The sequence below is a fragment of the Poromitra crassiceps genome, assembly GCF_964638095.1.
Source record: "Poromitra crassiceps genome assembly, chromosome: 9".
Taxonomy (NCBI): Eukaryota; Metazoa; Chordata; class Actinopteri; order Beryciformes; family Melamphaidae; genus Poromitra; species Poromitra crassiceps.
This window is the reverse complement of record NC_139630.1, coordinates 12,249,805-12,266,286: the sequence shown is the minus strand read 5'-3', so window position 1 is coordinate 12,266,286 and position 16,482 is coordinate 12,249,805. Positions and strand designations below refer to the sequence as shown.

Here is a 16,482-nt window from a genome sequence, read left to right as displayed (position 1 = left end):
AGGAGCAGTGTGACACAAACTAAGTATGTAGATACACCTATAGGAGCAGTGTGACACAAACTAAGTATGTAGATACACCTATAGGAGCAGTGTGACACAAACTAAGTATGTAGATACACCTATAGGAGCAGTGTGACACAAACTAAGTGTGTAGATACACCTATAGGAGCAGTGTGACACAAACTAAGTATGTAGATACACCTATAGGAGCAGTGTGACACAAACTAAGTATGTAGATACACCTATAGGAGCAGTGTGACACAAACTAAGTGTGTAGATACACCTATAGGAGCAGTGTGACACAAACTAAGTATGTAGATACACCTATAGGAGCAATGTGACACAAACTAAGTATGTAGATACACCTATAGGAGCAGTGTGACACAAACTAAGTGTGTAGATACACCTATAGGAGCAGTGTGACACAAACTAAGTATGTAGATACACCTATAGGAGCAGTGTGACACAAACTAAGTATGTAGATACACCTATAGGAGCAGTGTGACACAAACTAAGTATGTAGATACACCTATAGGAGCAGTGTGACACAAACTAAGTATGTAGATACACCTATAGGAGCAGTGTGACACAAACTAAGTATGTAGATACACCTATAGGAGCAGTGTGACACAAACTAAGTATGTAGATACACCTATAGGAGCAGTGTGACACAAACTAAGTATGTAGATACACCTATAGGAGCAGTGTGACACAAACTAAGTATGTAGATACACCTATAGGAGCAGTGTGACACAAACTAAGTATGTAGATACACCTATAGGAGCAGTGTGACACAAACTAAGTATGTAGATACACCTATAGGAGCAGTGTGACACAAACTAAGTGTGTAGATACACCTATAGGAGCAGTGTGACACAAACTAAGTATGTAGATACACCTATAGGAGCAGTGTGACACAAACTAAGTGTGTAGATACACCTATAGGAGCAGTGTGACACAAACTAAGTATGTAGATACACCTATAGGAGCAGTGTGACACAAACTAAGTATGTAGATACACCTATAGGAGCAGTGTGACACAAACTAAGTGTGTAGATACACCTATAGGAGCAGTGTGACACAAACTAAGTATGTAGATACACCTATAGGAGCAGTGTGACACAAACTAAGTATGTAGATACACCTATAGGAGCAGTGTGACACAAACTAAGTGTGTAGATACACCTATAGGAGCAGTGTGACACAAACTAAGTATGTAGATACACCTATAGGAGCAGTGTGACACAAACTAAGTATGTAGATACACCTATAGGAGCAGTGTGACACAAACTAAGTGTGTAGATACACCTATAGGAGCAGTGTGACACAAACTAAGTATGTAGATACACCTATAGGAGCAGTGTGACACAAACTAAGTATGTAGATACACCTATAGGAGCAGTGTGACACAAACTAAGTATGTAGATACACCTATAGGAGCAGTGTGACACAAACTAAGTAGGGATGCACCGATCGATCGGCACGTGACCGGAAATGGCCGATTTTCACGTGATCGGCCTCGATCGGTGATCTGTTCCGGTCACTCTAAATAGCCGATTCTGTGAGCCGATTTTCACATGACGTGCGCGCACCCCAAAGCACCGAGACAGGCACCCAGCCACCACACCACACACGCCAGCATACCTTCCTCGTTGTGGATTTTTTTCACCGTCAGTGAAGTAGACAAAGCTCGCAGTTTGTCACACATGCAAGTCGAAAATAAGCCGTGGAGACAGAGATGCGGCCGAGTCCCGCTCGGCTGGAGTCCAGTCAGAGCGGCTCGCTTCACCTCACTGGCCCCTCTCTCTCTGCTCTCTCTCCCCGGGAAGCGGTGCTCCAGCAACCCGCCACCGCGCACAGCCGGCTTGGCGAGGTGAACGCGAGCATTGTGTCCAGTATGATAACCATTCCCCGACCTGCTTTTCCATTCCACATCAGCGCTGCTGCCTCAGCCTGTCAAGTCATGTTGTAACGTGATGTGGATACAGGAGAGACTATTTGTTTCGTATTGCAAATAGAACGACATGAGAACGACGGACATAATAATAAAAATGCATCGGACTCACAAGTGTGCAACGTTTTCTGTGCGTGACGATATTTTTTCGGATGGCAGATAAAAATACGTATACCAAACTTCGGACTGTGTGTAAACTCCGCCTGATATTCAGACTGAAGATCGTTACTGTAACTCATAAACTCATTTCCCCTCTACTCAAGAGGACTGGTCTGGAGCCAGTCTATAAACTCCTTGTCCATGGATCATTTTGATGTTCTGTTGCACCTGTTTTCTTTTGGAAAAGTAAATGCATGATAGCTGTGGGATATAGGCTATTGGATTTAATTTAATTTTTGTATTCATTGTATTTGCACAAAAAAGCTCTGTCCAGTAGCCTAACCTGGAACACTTTTATTTTGAGATGTGTTTGAGTGAGAAGGTCCTACTTCATGCAAATGATAAGAATTGTTTATTTGTTTATTTTGATCCCCATTAGATGTAAGAATTGTTCTATGAATCTTAATTTTTAAACAAAGTTACAAAAACGTTTGTGTAAGCTGTCAATTGTTGTTTTTAGAAAAAAAAATCGGAATCGGCAAAAATCGGTATCGGCAAGTCAGACTATTCAAAAATCGGAAATCGGAATCGGCCAAGAAAATGGCAATCGGTGCATCCCTAAAACTAAGTATGTAGATACACCTATAGGAGCAGTGTGACACAAACTAAGTATGTAGATACACCTATAGGAGCAGTGTGACACAAACTAAGTATGTAGATACACCTATAGGAGCAGTGTGACACAAACTAAGTATGTAGATACACCTATAGGAGCAGTGTGACACAAACTAAGTATGTAGATACACCTATAGGAGCAGTGTGACACAAACTAAGTATGTAGATACACCTATAGGAGCAGTGTGACACAAACTAAGTGTGTAGATACACCTATAGGAGCAGTGTGACACAAACTAAGTGTGTAGATACACCTATAGGAGCAGTGTGACACAAACTAAGTGTAGATACACCTATAGGAGCAGTGTGACACAAACTAAGTATGTAGATACACCTATAGGAGCAGTGTGACACAAACTAAGTGTGTAGATACACCTATAGGAGCAGTGTGACACAAACTAAGTGTGTAGATACACCTATAGGAGCAGTGTGACACAAACTAAGTGTGTAGATACACCTATAGGAGCAGTGTGACACAAACTAAGTGTGTAGATACACCTATAGGAGCAGTGTGACACAAACTAAGTGTGTAGATACACCTATAGGAGCAGTGTGACACAAACTAAGTGTGTAGATACACCTATAGGAGCAGTGTGACACAAACTAAGTGTGTAGATACACCTATAGGAGCAGTGTGACACAAACTAAGTATGTAGATACACCTATAGGAGCAGTGTGACACAAACTAAGTATGTAGATACACCTATAGGAGCAGTGTGACACAAACTAAGTATGTAGATACACCTATAGGAGCAGTGTGACACAAACTAAGTATGTAGATACACCTATAGGAGCAGTGTGACACAAACTAAGTGTGTAGATACACCTATAGGAGCAGTGTGACACAAACTAAGTGTGTAGATACACCTATAGGAGCAGTGTGACACAAACTAAGTATGTAGATACACCTATAGGAGCAGTGTGACACAAACTAAGTGTGTAGATACACCTATAGGAGCAGTGTGACACAAACTAAGTGTGTAGATACACCTATAGGAGCAGTGTGACACAAACTAAGTGTGTAGATACACCTATAGGAGCAGTGTGACACAAACTAAGTGTGTAGATACACCTATAGGAGCAGTGTGACACAAACTAAGTGTGTAGATACACCTATAGGAGCAGTGTGACACAAACTAAGTATGTAGATACACCTATAGGAGCAGTGTGACACAAACTAAGTATGTAGATACACCTATAGGAGCAGTGTGACACAAACTAAGTGTGTAGATACACCTATAGGAGCAGTGTGACACAAACTAAGTGTGTAGATACACCTATAGGAGCAGTGTGACACAAACTAAGTGTGTAGATACACCTATAGGAGCAGTGTGACACAAACTAAGTGTGTAGATACACCTATAGGAGCAGTGTGACACAAACTAAGTGTGTAGATACACCTATAGGAGCAGTGTGACACAAACTAAGTGTGTAGATACACCTATAGGAGCAGTGTGACACAAACTAAGTATGTAGATACACCTATAGGAGCAGTGTGACACAAACTAAGTATGTAGATACACCTATAGGAGCAGTGTGACACAAACTAAGTATGTAGATACACCTATAGGAGCAGTGTGACACAAACTAAGTGTGTAGATACACCTATAGGAGCAGTGTGACACAAACTAAGTGTGTAGATACACCTATAGGAGCAGTGTGACACAAACTAAGTATGTAGATACACCTATAGGAGCAGTGTGACACAAACTAAGTATGTAGATACACCTATAGGAGCAGTGTGACACAAACTAAGTGTGTAGATACACCTATAGGAGCAGTGTGACACAAACTAAGTGTGTAGATACACCTATAGGAGCAGTGTGACACAAACTAAGTATGTAGATACACCTATAGGAGCAGTGTGACACAAACTAAGTGTGTAGATACACCTATAGGAGCAGTGTGACACAAACTAAGTCTGTAGATACTAGGGATGCACCGATATGAAAATTTTGGCCGATGCCGATAACCGATATTAACATTGCTGTTATGGCCGATAACCGATATTTACCGATGTCGATATGATCTGTATAAAACCAAATTTTTATGATCATCACATTTTGTACATACTGAAAAACACATGTTAACACTGAATTTGAAAAAGTTATGCATTTCTTTACTTGCAAAGCCTTTGGAAAAGCCCATAAATCATAGATTTACTGCATTATTTCATATCAATGTGAAGAATTTAGCTGATAATGATAACCGATATTAACATTGCAACATCTGACCGATACCGATATGACCGATATGTTAAAAAATGACCAACATCGGCCGATACCGATATGATTGCCGATATATCGTGCATCCCTAGTAGATACACCTATAGGAGCAGTGTGACACAAACTAAGTATGTAGATACACCTATAGGAGCAGTGTGACACAAACTAAGTATGTAGATACACCTATAGGAGCAGAGTGACACAAACTAAGTGTAGATACACCTATAGGAGCAGAGTGACACAAACTAAGTATGTAGATACACCTATAGGAGCAGTGTGACACAAACTAAGTATGTAGATACACCTATAGGAGCAGTGTGACACAAACTAAGTGGAAAGTTTGGCAAAAAAAAGGAGATGTTGGGGTAGTAGTACCTAGGGCTGTGAATCTTCACTAGGCTCACGATTCGATTCGATTACGATTCAGAGGGCTACGATTCGATTCGATTACGATTATCGATGCATCTCGATGTATCTTCAATCGATGCATCACTTTTTTTCCCCAATACATGATTTATTTTTTCTCACTCTGTTTTTTCTCACTGTGTGGCTACTTTTAAAATAAAAGTGCATTTGGAATTGCATTGTATTATGATCCAAATAAACAACTGCATGTACTTCCATTATATTTTATTTGGTTATTTAAAATAATAATAATAATAATTAATTAATTAATAATCGATTTTTGACATTTGTGAATCGATGCAGAATCGTGCACGTCCGCATCGCGATGCATCTTATAATCGGTTATTTTTGACACCCCTAGTAGTACCCCAAATACAGGTATAAGAGCAAAGTGTTTTATTTGAAAGATTGGCCCCAGAAACGTAGGAAAAGACACCAAACATGTTGGATAGATAGACCCTCCAATATGAACACCATTTTAGCCAGACTGCGTCACTCTAAAACATCCAAACTTTGCTTTTGACCTTGAAAAAAGATGTTCCACTAAATTCATGAAGGTATACTTTTAAAATATGATGCAGGAGGAGGGTCTTAGGAGTAGGACCAAACAAAACGATGAAACATTACCATTGCAATTTCTCCTGGGTTTCGGCCATTTTTTTTTAGTTAGATTGATTAGGAGTTTATTTCTAAGATGAAGGGTTGGAGAATTATTAAATTCCCAGTGAAGATCACTGTTTCAGTGCACTGATGTCATTTTGGACAATAAAGTTTATTGTTCTAAAATGTAAAATATCCTGCCTACATTACATATCTCAAGTCACGTCAAGTCATATTGTGACAAGTGTTTGATATTTGAGGGATCATTGAAAAAAAAAATTGTGTGTGTGTATATATAATAGAAGAATATCGGCCGATATATCGATATCGTATTTTCCCCCCTCCCTAATATCGGTATGGGCATCGGCCCCAAAACTCCAGTATGGGTCAGGCTCGCTCAAGCCTTAGTAAGCCTCTTGGGGCATATTGCTTAATTAGACACTTTCTCTGATTGGGTGGATTTCTACTGAAAATGAACTTGAAATTCAACCATTCCTAATTTCCTAGGAACTCCACAAGAACTCCACCCAGAAACCCCCTCAAGACCTCCTGGAAGTCCCCTTTCAGGACCATCAGATAAGAACCCTGTCAGGGACCACCGGGCGGAAGCCCCTGTCAGGGACCACCGGGCGGGAAGCCCCCCTCAGGGACCCAGACCTCCAGTTTGAGCACCACTGTGCTATTGGACTCAGCTCTCAGTCTTAATCCGTTTCACTACTGTAAGACTGAGAATATTACTATTTAAATCTTTTCATAACGTTAGGTGGTGCTGTTAGAAGCCTTGCATCGGAGAACCAATCATGAGTGTTGTGGGCGGGCCTGCTTTCTGGGGGCAGTGACGCTCATGCAGTTAAGTTAAGTTAAGTTAAGTTATCCTTTATTTATCCCCTTGGGGAAATTCATCCTCTGCATTTGACCCATCCTCTACTAGGAACCTTCCTAGAACTAGGAGCAGTGGGCAGCCACTGTGCAGCGCCCGGGGACCAACTCCAGTTATTTTTGCCAGTACCTTGGCCAGGGGCACTGACAGGAGTATTAACCCTAACATACATGTCTTTCTTTGATGGTGGGAGGAAACCGGAGCACCCGGAGAAAACCCACACGGACACGGGGAGAACATGCAAACTCCACACAGAAAGGACCCGGGACGGACCGGGGTTCGAACCCGGGACCTTCTTGCTGTGAGGCAACAGTGTTAACCACACTGAGCCACCGTGCCGTCCAGAACCGGTGTCTCGCAAAACATCGCCGCGTTTGCGGAGAAACATATTAATCACTTAGAAACAAACATAACCTGTTAATAGGACGTGTTTCATCCGGCCCCGGCGGCTAGAGGTCTTTCCCCCAGCGATAAGCCAGACTCCCGAGGCTAACGTTACAGAGCCTGCTGATGACTTCACAGCGCTAAGTTCACAGTAGCAAGCGGACCACTTCCGGGTAGGAAGAATTATTGTAAAATAAACAACAGGTATAAACTCTCTTTGCAGCACATCAGTGTCTTGCTCTATATTGGAACTATGAAACATTGCATTGCCGCTACCAAATAAAATTCTAATAATAAATGTAGGCGTGTCTGCTGCCGGCCGTTCTCGCCGGGCTCAATGAACCAGATTTGGAACAGTAAATTGCCAGACGTTTGGTGGTTAGGTGGTTAGGTGGCGCTGTTGGCGCCGGCTCACCAAACATCTGGAAACTGAGACTAGTGTGCTATAAACCTTGACTCGTAGCATCGCAGCATGAGGGAATTAGATAGCCAAGTCTCATATAGACAAACATTGATATAGTGAGGTGAGTGTGTATCGACCCCATAGGCTATTTGTACGAGCAGCTTGTTATGACCTATTCACCTTATGTAGCCACGCCCATTTGACCCGGTTGTGTGGTCGTGTGACGACTTCTGGCAAAAAAAAAAAAAAGAAATGGCTGGCTGCTCCAATATCATCTAACTCTGAATTAACTAATAATTTAGCCAATTGTATTGTAACATACCAAATAAGAGCAAACGGCAATGTCTAAGAATGCAACGTCATGTAACTGGCTCGTTAAGGCTCGCATTCCAGGGAATTACGTTAACGTTTGCGGGTCTTATTCATAGCTTTCAAGGGGCGTTACGTGCTGCCGGGAACGCCCACCTGACAGTCAAAAAAAAAACTTGTTCATTCCGCTGCCCGCCGAGTCGACTAGTTTCTCACGCTGTGTTTGTTCAGCCAAAATGCCGGATACCTGTTGTGCTATCGGTTGCACTAACCGACGAGGAGACACGCCTGGCTTGTGCTTTTACAGAATCCCGTCGGAGAAAGAAAACTCAGACAGGAGGAGGTTGTGGATTTGTGCGATTAGACGTGGTTCAGTCGCTGCCGCTGGGGAGGGCAAATGGCTTTTTTTCTACCATCAAAGTACACACGTTTTTGCGGCCAACATTTCATCAAAGGTAAGCTCAAGTAACGTTAACGGGGTATTTTAATCATTATTGTAACGTTACTTGAGCTTACCTTTGATGAAATGTTGGCCGCAAAGACGTGTGTACAAACGGCTGAACAAACACAGCGTGAGAAACTAGTCGACTCGGCGGGCAGCGGAATGAACAAGTTTTTTTTTTGACCGTCAGGTGGGTGTTCCCGGCAGCACGTAACGCCCCTTGAAAGCTATGAATAGACGTAAATGGCTCGCCCTGCGTCGGAGGAGAGAAAACCATCTGAAGCTTTCTTTGTTGGAGTCCAGGTATGTTTTCCAAGAAAGTGCTCATCATTGTCGACGATAACGTTATCTGACCTGGCTAACAGTGGATACTCCGCTTGCTGGCTGTGTACCGAGCTCAGAGTAGTAGTCTGTTTTACCCCCTACAAAAACAACTCTCTTCTTCATGACGTTCATTTGTATCTCGTGCCGTGACCGCCGGAAGTGTTAACAGGACCCGGAAGAATTTGGCCGACCCCCACGTCTGAACATAAGGTGAATAGTTACGTTTTAAAGTTTCCAGCAGCAAGCCTGGAGGCTGTGGCTGGAACCCAAACCCTAACTTCATCCCCGGGCCTCGCCATGGAGGAGGACTTCTTCTTCCTGCAGGTAACCCATATCCAAACCATAACTCAGGTGTCTTCCAGTGCCTAACCCTAACCAACCACCAGGGGAACAGTGCCTAACCCTAACCAACCACCAGGGGAACATTGCCTAACCCTAACCAACCACCAGGGGAACAGTGCCTAACCCTAACCAACCACCAGGGGAACATTGCCTAACCCTAACCAACGACCAGGGGAACAGTGCCTAACCCTAAACAACGACCAGGGGAACATTGCCTAACCCTAACCAACCACCAGGGGAACAGTGCCTAACCCTAACCAACCACCAGGGGAACAGTGCCTAACCCTAACCAGCCACCAGGGGAACAGTGCCTAACCCTAACCAACCACCAGGGGAACATTGCCTAACCCTAACCAACGACCAGGGGAACATTGCCTAACCCTAACCAACCACCAGGGGAACATTGCCTAACCCTAACCAACCACCAGGGGAACAGTGCCTAACCCTAACCAACCACCAGGGGAACATTGCCTAACCCTAACCAACCACCAGGGGAACATTGCCTAACCCTAACCAACCACCAGGGGAACATTGCCTAACCCCAACCAACCACCAGGGGAACAGTGCCTAACCCTAACCAACCACCAGGGGAACATTGCCTAACCCTAACCAACCACCAGGGGAACATTGCCTAACCCTAACCAACCACCAGGGGAACAGTGCCTAACCCCAACCAACCACCAGGGGAACATTGCCTAACCCTAACCAACCACCAGGGGAACATTGCCTAACGCCAACCTCGTCAACCTCATCTGTCTCCTGCCGCCGGTGGGGCACTAGTTTAGGAAAGGCTCCTGTGGGTCACATCAGAGGGCAGCAACAAACAACCTATGTGGTCGTTTGGGTTGGAGGACTTGTTTGATTACACATAACTGCACCAAAACTGAAGCATGCTGCTAACTGTATAGATGTGTAGTGTGTGTGTGTGTGTGTGTGTGTGTGTGTGTGTGTGTGTTTATTTTAATTTGCATGTCTTTTTCTGATGTATCATTTTGTCTGGTGAGTCACATTTAGCCCTGATCCTAGTGATCCACAGAAGCGTCATTTGACACGAGGGGTCGTGCCGCTGCGTGCCATCATGACAACAAAAAAGCACTTCCGGGTGTCACTGCAGCAGTTATGAGTATGAGTTTTGCCAAACAAACTATTAATATTTCAGAAACGATACGTCACATCGCTTATATTTGGACTTGGTGAGTGAGAGCAGAAGTAGCCCAAGAGTTTGATGTATAATGTATGTATGTATGTAGTGTTAAGGTTGTGTGAACTGTCGCAGTTTTGTGAGGATTCAGTAAGAAGTACAGCCTGCTAGAGTGAGACACACTCAAGGCTGGCTCCATAGGGTCCTGTTATGAAGGCTGGGGGGGGGGGGGGCCCTAAAACATAAACTGCGATTGCTCAAACAGTACAAAAGATAAACTAAAGATGAATGAAGGTGATAAGGTGCGTTCACACCGACCTATTAAAGTTTTTCGCTGGCGTCGAGTTTACATACAAAGTCAATGCAAACGAGCGATTGAGCGTATATTCACCTGGGAGAAAAATCGCTGGGCGTCCGAGCGGCAGAGACAGAGCGATAGGGAGAAAATTCGCTCGTCGCTCGAGATGAAATATCCCAACTCGAGCGAAAATACGCTGGCATCAGTCGCTCGCCGCTCAACGCTGATTGGCTGCCGTGTGAGAGCGAGTCAAGGATCACTCTGGCTTGGAACAAACCGCTGGTATATTGTGTGGCAACAAACCACATTGACAGGCTGACAGCTGACATGAAGTGAAGTCTGTCCTACCGGTATGGAGCTCGCATTAGGAGCACGCTGATAGGCTTTAGCTTGTAAACAATGACGGTGGCTCGTAGTGGACAAACATCATGACATTGCGTAACGTTATATCCCCCACATGTCCGTCAATTCGTGTGCCTGTTGATGAGCGATTTAAACAGAGCGATTCCAAAGGGTCGAATCAAGCGACAGAGCGAAAAATAAATATCTCGGTGTGAACGCACCTATAGAGTCGTAAAAGTGGCGAGTCGTTTCAACTTTAAATGGAGTGTCTAGCTTAAAGTATGAAGGAGCAGTTAGAGTTTAAAGAGGGCATGGTTTCACATTGAACTGCTGTTTACAACGAACCACAGTTAACCCCTGAAGCTGGAGAAGCGTTCACAAACAAGCTGATGATCCCTGGTATACATGTGACACGATACACGAGGCGATCGATGACTGACGCTTTCACTCGTGGGCTGTGTATACTTCCCCGGTTTGAAGTGTCAGAAAAACACGTTGTCTCGTTTCACACTTTCTCTTCCTCTCTGAAAATGGCTGAGTGAAATGTGTCCCCCCCCCCCCCCCCCTGAAAACGGGTACTTACAGTAAGCCATGCAGTGTCTTCCTCTGCCCCGGTTTTGGATTTACAACGGTTAGTTTAGGGTTGGTTTCGGGAGGTGGCGAGGCACGCTGCCGCTGGACACACCTCATTTGCATAAAGTAAAGCGAAAACGACTTCATGCAAATGATGGAGCGCCTGCCCCGATGCTCCGCCTCTCGAAACGCCGCCGCCCCGCTAGCAGAAGGCATCGTACGCTACCTACATAACAATGAACGGGAAGTGACGGATCTGATGGATTATGTCTCTCTGCTGCGCGTTTCTTTGCTAATCTCCCGTTTCTTTGTAAAAAAGACCATTTTTTCCACAGCCTGTTCCAGGCGGGAATGTTACACCTTTTTTGCTCTTATTAATCTTGGAGTTTGGAGAGGAAACGCATCACAGGAAGCGTCGCGTGTCGCGTTTCCGGGATTGTTTGGAATCAGCAGAGTTAGCGTTAACAGAGAGAGAGAGAGAGAGAGAGAGAGAGAGAGAGAGAGAAGAGAAACTCAAACGACTGCAGCGACAGAAAGCCCAAGCCCCGCCCACACTGTGTGATTGACAGGTGATCTGTGCGAAGCGGCCATCACCACCATCACATGGACGTGTCTGGTCTGAAGACTGTGAAGCAGACAGAGAGAGAGGGGTGACATGTTGAGACAAGACTGAGGCATGGAGGAGCATTACAACTGAAGGAGAGAGAGAGAGGAGGGGGGGAAGGAAGAAGTTTAGTTATTAAACTCTAATGAGCACCACGCGGGAGAGGAGAAGAGAGGGGGAGGAAGGGGACATGACAGAAGGAGAGGAGTGACAGAGAGAAGCACAGAGGAAGAGAGAAACAGTTAGTGGTTTGGGGCGGTGATAGCTTATAAGTGAGCTTGTGACCGGAAGGTGGTCGGTTCAAACCCCGAGAACGGCAGAATAAATCTGGGTGGGGAAAGTGAAAAGGCAGCGCTTGCCCCTCCCTCATTACCACCACTGTGGTGCCCTTGAGCAAGGCCCTTAACCCCAACTGCTCCAGTGGAGCTGATCAGTGGCCAGCAGATCAGACTGTGGTTGTACTGGTCAGCTTCCAGGTATGAATGTGTGTGTGAATGTGAACAGGGTGCTCCTGAAAAGAGAGCATTGCTCTCAGTGAGACTCCCCCTGTTTAAATACAGGTTAACACAAGAGTTTGTTTGTGTTTGAACCGAGAGAAATAGAGAGCATTAGAGACAGACTGACAGACAGACAGAGGGAGAGAGAGAGAAAGATAGACTAAAAACAACAAGACTATAAAAGAGAGACTGTAAAAAAATAGTGTGTTCGAGAGAATTATAGACACAGACGGACAGACACATCGAGAGAGAGAGAGAGAGAGAGAGAGAGAGAGAGAGATAGCTACAGAGAGAAAGATCGACTAAAAAAAAAGAGAGAGACTGTAAAAAGAGAGAGACTTGTCAGGGCAAGATCAGAGAGGTGGAGCCCCAGGCAGGACTCTCCCAGAATGCAACAGGAGAAGAGGCAGCAGCCAGGCAGGGGCTTTGTGATTCAGAGAGAAGTCTCTACTGTTATTACCTCTGCCAACCAAGGAGGGTACGTATGTCATGGATTCAGTGCTGTTTGTTTGTCAGTCAGCAGGATGATGGAGAAACTGGCCCAGTCTTCATGAAGCTCCATGGGGGGAAGCAGATCCCAGCCAAGTCAGGACATTTGCATATCATAGCAGGCTGGACTATTGACCTGGTACCATCTGATCACGTGACCTGGTTGGTACCATCTGATCACGTGACCTGGTACCATCTGATCACGTGACCTGGTACCATCTGATCACGTGACCTGGTACCATCTGATCACGTCAACTCACTTTTTTGTTTTTCTCGTTCCACGGGACCGTCTGCCCTCCAGCCCGGGGGCGGGTGTTTTCATCAATTATAAAGTGCTCGGGCCAATCAGGGACCTGGCTCATAGTCGACATTGTAACCGGCCAATCAGGGGGCGGCGCTGGTAAAATAGTAATGGCTGCTCCCGTGGCTCTCTGGCTCGCGAAAGCAACAAGCAGTAATGTCAACGTTCGTCGAGTTTACACCGACGTAAGTGCAGTTATTTCAGAAACAGACTCAATAACAACAATTAAACAAGAACAGGGGTATGTATCGGCGGAGTTTCTTGGAGGAAAAGACGTTCTGTTCTTCCGAGCGGATTCGGATTTGAGTGGAGCCGACGCTGATTGGCGGAAGGACTGGATTTGGTGATGCTGATTGGCTGAAGGAGTTGTCTGTCAAGGCAAATATTCCCACCCAATGAAATGAGTGTGGACTGCTTGCAGTCCAGACTGATACGTAGAGTGAAACCGAATGTGAGATAACGAATCAGGATGCTTTGAACACGATGGACTAAATTAGTCATAGCTGTTATATCATCACACAGCCATCTTGGTAGGACAATAACAGGTGATTGTAATCAATTAACAGGTGATTACAATCAAATGACACAAACAGCCAATGAGCTGTGTGTATTGTAAAGCACCACATTGGCAGGAAATGGATGTGACATCATGGGAATACCCTGACCAACCAGAGGAGGCGCTAGTCGTCAGATTGGAAGGCAAGCGCCTAACCCCAGCATTAACCCACGAGCCCAAGCACAGCCTGAGCTGTACTTTCCCCCCACCCTAACCACAATCTGAACCACTTTTCTTTTCTTTTTTTCTTTTTTTCTTGCCACACGTTTTCAGGAAGAAGCAGTTGCAGCGACCAATGAAATGAGTTTGGGGCGTGATTTCATCTAAAACTCGGTTGGCAAAAAAAATACACGTGACCAGAACACATAGCCCGGTCCGCAGACGGCAAATCGTGTCCTGTATGGACGCCCGACCAAGCCGGAGGTAACACGGGGGGGGGGGGGGCGCGAACCTGCGACCCTCTACTACTGCCTGCATGTTTCAACAAAGTGAATTTCTTGTTATTTTACACTGCTGGATGGCAGACTTCATTAAGGGTGTCCTCTCCTCTCCTCTCTCTCTTGTCACAGGAGTGTGTCAGGACGTTACGCCCTGCCCTCTCACCTCTTTACTGTCGCTTCCTCAAACCAATATCTTGCAAAATAACAAAGCTACGCAATTTAAAGTTGCAAAATGCTCTGCGAGAGAATGGCGAGGAGAGAGCAGCGGCCTGTTCACAGATGAGGAAGTCTCTCTCTGTTCCTCTTTTCACTTCAACCTAAATGCTTTTACTGCCTGGCCACAATACTATACTATATATTTGAATGCCTTATATCGTCTGCTTTTCTGCTCTTGTCCTCCGTGAAGGATTTTGCAACTTAGTTTTGAAGAGTACTATATGTTATTATATTAGCCTATACGGTATATAGGGTCTGACTCACTGGAAGCAGGCTGTATAAGCTCTGCCATTGGCTCCGACCATTTCAGTTCAGAACGAAGGGAAATCCCTTTCCGCTCCCTGCGTGTCGCTCTCAAAACGCATCCGCTGCTGTGAAACAACGACGATGACGACGCTAACTAGCAAGCTACACGCTGAAAATGGCAAGTTTTGACAAATTGATTGTGCAATAAAGCAGGCCTGCTTGGTACTTTCGGTGGATGGTTGTAAAGATGACAGAGCATTTTCCCCCCGCGATACCAGAGTGGGAGTGAGAGGAGCCAGACTCTCTCCTGCGCTGGTAGCCTACAGCACGAAACGAAGTGTGGAGAGACTAGCCTGGCTATAACTATAAGTTATTGTTATTATTTTAGGCCAGCATAAATCTTTGTTTCATTCATTCATTGTCTACATTAGTGGTTCTCAACGTGGGGTCCAGGAACCACCATGGGTCCTTGAGGGGGTCCCCCATCAAGCTTCACCATCATTTAATTTACAAGATAGAAGAATGCCTGTTTGTGTAGTAAATTTAGTTTCGTTCATATGAAAACGGTCGAGAATCACTGGACTACATCATAGTAGGCAAATGAAGAGAGGGAAATAAATCATAAAGTAATGATTTTCTGAAAATATAATTGATTTCTGATGCTATGATGATGATCAGGCGCTGGAGGTTTTAGTTTCCCATTATATTTAACACCCGGGGAAATATAGGCCTATCTATAGATAGACTATGAGAGAGCTTTATTTAGGCTATATTGAACATTTCTTGCAAAGCAATGCAATGCGCTTCACATAGCCTACGAATTAAGACAACTAAAATAGAACACAGTTAAGAATACATTAAACAAATAAAATGGTTAAAAAACACAATAGGCTATTAGATCAAATGAAAATAAGAGAAATCAAGAAGTTCTAATGCAGTGCTATGGAGAATAATATTTTTCCATAATGATTGTTTGAGTTCCTCCTGGAGCTCATTAGATATGTGACGTTATGTTAATGATATGTTAATGAGCTCTTACGTCCTCCAGGGCGGCCACATAGCTCCTGCAGTGGGACATGCGCGTGGTGAAGCTGGAGGTGGTGGGAGCTTTGTAGTCCTCATTGGTCTCAGAGATGAACTCCGTCACGCTGATATGCTGCTGCTGCATGACGTCACCAGCCCAGTCTGACCGCGCGGCACCGAAAACGAACCGAACCTCTGCTGGAACGAACCAATCACAGCCCGACCCACCGCTTCACACAGCACCAACCGGCAACCAAACACCAGCAGAGACAGACAAACTATCTACACTATCTTTGGTAAACTAGCTGTTTACCACAGAGCTGTTCCTGGGCCCAGTCCTCCTCTTCATAGTGGAGAAGTTAAAGCAGGTTCTGGTGCTGGTTCCTCAGAGGGGAGAGCTGGTTTGTCTCCATGGTTTATTCCAGGTAAAGAAGTCCAGAACAGACCGACAGCTCGAGCTCGTCTTGCTGCTCCACCTGAATGACGAGGAAACTACAGAGTGGGAACTGAACTGGGCGGAGCAGAGAGAGGGAACTGCAGCAAGACCTCTCACTCTGCCGCTGCTTCCTGGAACTACAACTTGGTGGAAAACCCTGTGTATAGGCTATGGGCTGGTAAACATAGCGTTTTCGTTATATCCTACGTGGAAAACGCGCTTGTGGGGAGAAATAAAAAGCTGATAATGATAGCATCATCTGATAGCAGACAGTGTTG

General features: G+C 44.9%; 1 protein-coding gene across 2 annotated transcripts in view; it reads right to left on the bottom strand.

Annotated features, from left to right (window-relative positions):
- The window catches only part of asap2b (ArfGAP with SH3 domain, ankyrin repeat and PH domain 2b), a 69,700-nt gene extending 53,450 nt beyond the window's left edge, over positions 1-16,250 (bottom strand). For both annotated transcript variants that reach the window (XM_083643361.1, XM_083643362.1), the window contains exon 1: positions 15,785-16,250. In XM_083643361.1, coding sequence (XP_083499487.1) covers positions 15,785-15,913 — 129 coding nt within the window. In that variant the 5' untranslated portion in view covers positions 15,914-16,250. The remainder of the gene's footprint in view (positions 1-15,784) is intronic.
- Between the last annotated feature and the right edge of the window lie 232 nt (positions 16,251-16,482).